The 6,847-nt window shown below is 29.5% G+C and overlaps 1 protein-coding gene across 2 annotated transcripts; it reads left to right on the forward strand.

The window, feature by feature from the left end:
- The first annotated feature begins 873 nt into the window (after positions 1 to 873).
- On the forward strand, positions 874 to 4,874 carry LOC127085771 (DNA-directed RNA polymerase V subunit 5C). Of its 2 annotated transcripts, none has more exons than XM_051026308.1 (4): positions 874 to 1,221; positions 3,203 to 3,364; positions 4,132 to 4,245; positions 4,526 to 4,874. In XM_051026308.1, exons 1-4 carry the CDS (start codon positions 994 to 996, stop codon positions 4,649 to 4,651), a joined length of 630 nt encoding a protein of 209 aa, XP_050882265.1. In that variant the 5' UTR covers positions 874 to 993; the 3' UTR covers positions 4,652 to 4,874. The 2 variants fall into 2 exon arrangements, with proteins under 2 accessions (XP_050882265.1, XP_050882264.1); XM_051026307.1 differs by having other exon boundaries at positions 875 to 1,221; positions 3,203 to 3,379.
- Positions 4,875 to 6,847: the final 1,973 nt, after the last annotated feature.

The raw sequence follows: 6,847 nt of genomic DNA on the forward strand, positions 1-6,847 counted from the left end.
ATTAAATTAAATGCTATTTTTTTCTCAGACGAAACTACACCGTTTTTGTTAGTTTCTTACAAGAAATTAAAACTAAAATATAAATACATTTTATTCAAAACTTATTTAAAACAACTTTTTCTCTTTAAAATTAAATTTATTAGATATTACTAGTCATTTTTTTATTCACTTAACATCACAATTACTCATTCTTCAAAATCTATTTGAATTTGTAATTTATTTTGCGTGATGATAATGTCTAAAATTTATTATTCAAAATTTATTTGAATTTGCATTTATTATATGTAATGATTGTTTAAAATTTGAACCTAAAAATTAAATTAGTAAAATTATGATATTTTAAAATTTTATAAATGTTATAATTTTTGTTAGAGAGTCGATCATTCAATTCAATCAGTTCAATAACTATACATACAATATTATTATAAAAATCAGTTTATTTTATTCGATTTAGTCATACATTTCAACCAATTACTACTTAATTCGACGAATAAATCATAGACAAAATTCATTCATCGGTTTGAAGATTCATCCAATTTTTTAAACATTTGTCACTAATCTATTTATGTTCTATTCCCTCCGTTTTTTATTATAAGTCGTTTTTGACTTTTCACACGTATTAAAAAATATAATAATTATGATATGAAAAAGATAATAATAAATATTTAAAGATATAATAAAAAAATATTAATAATTCATTGGTATTATAAAACGATTTATACGGTGTTACAAAATATTTTTGTAAAATGACTTATAATAAAAAATGGAGTAGTAATTAACAAACAATTACTATTATTATTATTTATTTAAAATACTTGCGAAAACGACAAAAAGATCGTAACGGAAAGGGTAGTGCTACTACTATATTCTTTCATAGCACGCTTTTCGCGTCTCACACTCGCACAGTCACACTTCGTCTTCTTCCGTCGTTCCACATTCTCCATTTCTGTTACATTCACAAATAAAAAAAACTCTGCAACATTTTCCCCAAAAATGGCGAGCGAGTGCATTCTTCGTTTACGCAACGAAGGAAGCATCGATAGCATTCGTTACTTCGAATGCAGAAGAACCTTGATGGAAATGCTCCGTGACAGAGGCTACAACGTTTCCGAATCTGACCTCACTCTCACTCTCCCCGAGTTCCGTTCACGGTTTGGACAGTTTCCCAAGCCTGAAGCCCTTGGTGTCATCGTTTCTCATCGCTCTAACCCCTCCAACAAGGTATGTATTTCTATGTTAACTCTGTTTTGATCATTTTTGAAATTCGTATGGTTCGTTCATGTTTTTATACGATTTACGATTCTAGCTAGTTTCGGTATTGCGATTGTGTATTGGTTTCGATTGTGACTTGATGATGAATTTGTGATGGTTTTTGGTTCTGTTTTGGAGGAATTGAAATTAGGGCATGATTGTTACCGTTTTAGATGATGAAATACCTAAAAAGGATATATTCATCTTTAAGAGTTGTTCATCTATTTGTTTCCAGTTTCTGAAAAAATGCCAATGGAAAATTTAATTTAAAACTATTTAAAATAAGTTTCTCTTGAAAATTGTTTTTGATAGGTTTTTTTTTTATGGTAAACTTTTGGTGAAAGAAAAATTTGTGTTTTGGAGTTGAAATAGTTTTACTTTTGAAATTGATTATAACTTGGAGTTTTTGCAATTTTTTATATTTTTTGTTTCATTCACATTTAAATTAATATATACAAACAAAAGTTACTATATGTCAAATTCACTTTTAACCAAAATTAGTTTATTCAAAATCAATTTTTATTACTACATAAGTGAATACACGCTAAGGATTGTATTGGAATTGGTTTTGACTCTGTCAAAGAGTGATTTAGTGGAAATAAAGTGTTTGATTTCTATGTTTGCGGCTGTAATTGCATGTATAAGCACATTGTGTCGAGTTTGTAATTTTTTAAATTTTTTTTTTTTTTATGTTTAGTAAAGAAAAAACAAGGTGAATTTTCTTCATTTTGGTGGAAACTTGTTTTTTTGAAGTTATGTTTGGATGGGTGAGTTTGTTGCAAATGTGAATGCAAAAGTTATTTATTAAGGGAATTATTTGAGTATGTTTTGATGCATGAGTTTGTTTCTACATCAAAATGTACTCTTAAAGCAATTTAGTTGGGGTAGGAAGAAATGAGGTGCAGGCATGGTGATTTGGTGGGAATTAGGAGATTTGGTAGTACTTTTTCAAACATATGAAGGTCTCAGGGGCAGAGTAGAGTGTGTTTGCCTCTAAATTGTGGATGTATTTGGATAGTCTCACAATGTTAATGTGCTTCTGAATCTGATTAGTTGCTTTACTTTTCAATTATTTTTGTTTTTGTTTGACATGCGTTTGAGACACCGACATGACGTTACACATGTGATTACATATAATCACTTCTATTATCTCCGCGTGTGTTTCAGAAACCGTATCTTGTGTTTGTATTTTTTTTGTTAAGAAAATTATCAGTTTAATGGTATCTAGAGAACTCTCTGGCATTATGTTGAATAATATTCAGGGTTTCTATCCATTTTGCTATAAAATCCGTTCTCTGTTTTGGCTAATAAATCAATTATTGATGGAAAATACAAGACAACCAGAATATCTTTGCCAATATGCTTTGACATGCTTATAGAATATTGAAGGAGAGTGCATAGTATATATCTATCCACTCCATCCAAGATCCAATAACTAACCTTGATGGTTTTAAAATTTTGTAAGAAGTTTTGCTGCATATAATTTGGGTCAAGTCTAACTCAACCATACAAACCAGCCCATAAGGTGAGAGATGTCCACAACTTCTAATCACTTTTCAGGTAATATCATCCAATGTGGCACTCGATAGTTAATAATACCTGAACTGTTGTGGGAAAATGAATTATCTTTGAGCTGTTGTTTTCATCTCTTTCCAATTTATATATTGGGCATGCACAAATTTGTTAAATACTATGCCTAGTTTTGATTCCTTTCATCAAGTTTTGGGAGACATAAAACTCCCCGCCCCTTTTTTCATTAATTTCATTTGTGTAGGAAATAAAGTTGATTCTTCATGATTAAAAAACTTATTATTCAAGATCAGCTGCATCTTATGTTTTCCCGTGGCATGACTTACCCGTTTGTGTGTTTTTAATCCTTTGTTACCTAATTGGTTAGCATGAGCGAAGCTTTTTATATTCACACTGTTGTTTTTGACATTCTGATGTGCAGGTACAGGTTGTATTTAGAGGAACTGATGCTATAAGTAAAAAAACATTGAAGGAAATATATAGCCAGATTGTTGACCATGGAAATCCGAGTAGGCTGATACTTGTTGTGCAAAGTAAAATGACTTCTTGTGCACGTAAAGATTTGGAAATCTGTCAATATAAGGTTGAGATTATAAACGTAAGCTAGCCCCTCCATAAATGTTCAATTTTTAATCTTAATATTGCTGTGCAGAGTATAATAAACCTAGTTTAGTGTTTTAGTTGTTCTTGTAATCTTATTTATAGTATGTTGAACTAGGAACATATCTAATACTAGTACCTCTTTCTGAAAAGGTAAGACATACAAAATGACTCGAGCTTTTGCTTTGATCACATCACGAATAAAGGGCAGTAACTTGGCTATTTTAAGGCATTATCCATAAGATGATTTTCATTTTTTTGGTACAGTTTGTATGTTATTCTGGCATTGAAAGATTGGAGTGTTTACCCTTTTGACATTTGCTCACTCTGCAACCACAAGTTCAGACCTGAGGATTACTCAAGAATATAGTTATTTTTTTTCTTTCGAGTGTTTACTAGATAGATTAGGAAGCTTCATAATGTTTATGCAACTAAATATGTCACAAGTTTCATTTTAGATGAAGAAAATGTTGAAAGAGTCTAAAGTAAGTTTTCCCTGCTCCAAAATAAGTTGCAACTTTTGCAATAGTGTGAATTTCTCAAACTATGTAGATTTAATATTTTCTGTACAAGTTTTATTTTAAAAAATATTAAATTCCTCTGTTGATCATAGCTCATCCAATGATATTTTCATTTCTAAGTTATAGATTAGCTGTAAGATTCCTAATTTGTTAAGTTCATATTGCATGATTTAAGATTCTTATAAAAAAAATTGCAACTGCTAATACCACCATGGTACATTGCTTGTAGTTGAATGACTTGATGGTCAATGTAACAAAACATGTGCTGCAGCCAAAGTATGAGATACTGACTGCTAATGAGAAGCAAGAACTGCTCAAGAAGTATAGGGTGGAAGAGAAACAGGTAAAGTTTGTAAACATGCTTATTGGCTGTCTATAACTAGCTAGCACTAGGTAGTAATTATTCATTTTGATTGTTGCTTTCAGTAAAGGTGAGAAAAAAATGAAATGCTGGTTAAGGTAAAGTGAGAAAAGTTATGGTTAAACTTAGGGGTGAGGGTTTTGTGCCGAATCATATAGAATTATGCTTATATTAATGCTGAAAGCGTAATACCATAGTAAAAACATAGCTTTTTATATTGATTATACCAGTCATTATTTCTTATTTTTGTTGTTCTTTTTAGCTACCTCTCATGCAAAGAACTGATGCCATAGCTAGCTACTTTGGGCTGGAAAAAGGTCAAGTTGTCAAGATCTCTCACAGTGGCGAGATGTTTAATTCTCTGGTAACCTACCGCTGTGTCATGTAATAGTTCTATTGCATTATGCTGCCATATATGAAACAGTTACAAGTCCAATTTTATTGTTTTAGAACCTAACCTATTTGCTAGAAAGATTACAAATGGATTGGTTATTGTTTAGCAAGTTCTATTGCGAGTTCATTCTGTGGCGCCTATATATGTTAAAAACTTGTGATGTTGGAAACTTATGATACTGACAACACTTCTTATTAAGAGGCTTCATTATTCAATAGTCCTACACTTTGCAAATTTCAAAAGGATATCATAATACTGTAGTTATAAACAGAGACGTCACAAATTTTTAGAAGTTCTGTGTTGTTTAGTCTTAGTTTAACCATGACAAAACAAAAAAGTCTTATTTTTTATCATGATTTAACTTGACAAATATTTTATAAGGTCCTATTTAGTATAGTTTAACCCTTATAATTTTAAGGCTCTATGCGGCCGCGCACCCTCAAAGACAATCTTGGTTATAAACGGATGAAGTCTTAATATGCTTTTGTTTTCCTTGGAATATTTTCTCATCCGGTGGGCAAAAGATTAATCTCTTGAGATAGAATAAGGTCAGATAGCCCTCCAAAGACATTATAATTTTTCATGTAAGTAGGTTTTGTAAAAGTAAAATGCGCTAGGATGAAGAAGATACCCTCCTAGTGTCGATTAAAAGTTTGACAAATTCACTGGACGATTAAAAGTAAACTGGTTCAAATATCTATTTGTTTTCTTTGCAAAGTAGTGGAATCCTCTTCCTTCTCAACGAGTATAAATCTTTTCCTTCAAGCTTTTGATATATTTTCAATGCACTTTTTTCAATGTACTTTTATCAATTTTATCCTCTAATTAATATTACTTTTATTATTTTTAATATATGATCAAAATAGTTTAGTAAAAATATTATTCTCTCTTTTATTTATTCTTTTTTTAATTTATATGAAATGATCAATTAAATCACTCATTATGGAACAAAGAGAATAATTCATTAAACTTAAATACTCATGGTTTTACAATATTAACTGTGAAGACAATATATTATCATCAAACTAACCATGAAATACATAGCAAAAACTGCATTTATAATATGCACCTCGCATATGTCGTTCATGAAGAAAATTGGTCTATCCGGTGAAGGAAGAGATCCAAAATAGTGAGAAACTCGACATGTTAAGGAGATTTTAAAGATCTCATAATTTACTGGGTCTAAAATTTAAAAAATAAACTAGCTTTAAGTAGGTCTTATAAGCTAAGGGTCCATAAAATTAAATAGACTTAAATATATTTTTTCATCAATATTTTAAAAATTGGATGGAAGGTCGAACCATCAAGATTTTTGATTCAAGATTTATTTGATTCATTTGATTAAATTTACGGTCGAATCATTTATTAAATAAATGAACAATATAATGCAAAATTCATGGATAAGTCACATCACATGTTCACAAACTAATAAAATTAATGTTTTAGAAATCCATTTACAAAATTAATATTTTGAGATCAATGGTAGACATATAATATAATGATATGCTTAAAGAAACAAAATTATAACTTAGTGTTATACCTTAGAAATCTGGGTTACTCTGTTAAGTTAAATGTTGTAAATATTGACTTTATTCCAATTTTAATCTACCTACGATTTTATAAGACTGACCAAACCGGAGTTACCTCCAATTTTTAAAACATTTTTAATTATGTTTTTTAATTTTTAATCCCTCCATTTTAAAAATTAGCTTCTTGATTCCTGAATTTGATTGATCCCCACTTCAATCTCAAAGGTGAGTAAAAAATATATTTTAATGACAAGATATTGATTAAGCTTATTTATTAATTTTTAAAAATATTTTTACAGAATAAATTATTAAACTATCTTAGAATTAATTAATTAAAAAATTTAAAAATATTATTTTGCATATTAAGCTTTAACATGACCAAAGCACCCATGATAAATATTAAGTTATGCATAAAATAACTATATAAATATTTGTCACATTATATCAAAACACTATGTGGAACTTAAAAAGTATTCTCAAATAATCACATTTCAACAACAATAAAGTTTGTCTTTCTCTCAACTCTTCAACTTCTCTTTCCCGCAATTCCTCTTTTTCTATAACTCTCACTTCATTCAGCAATTCCTCTTTTCTCCTATTGCCATAAAAAGTAACATATACCTTAACATCTTTCATTGGGTATCCACATTGAGAGAATGGC

Source organism: Lathyrus oleraceus, chromosome 5, assembly GCF_024323335.1.
Source record: "Lathyrus oleraceus cultivar Zhongwan6 chromosome 5, CAAS_Psat_ZW6_1.0, whole genome shotgun sequence".
Lineage (NCBI taxonomy): Eukaryota > Viridiplantae > Streptophyta > Magnoliopsida > Fabales > Fabaceae > Lathyrus > Lathyrus oleraceus.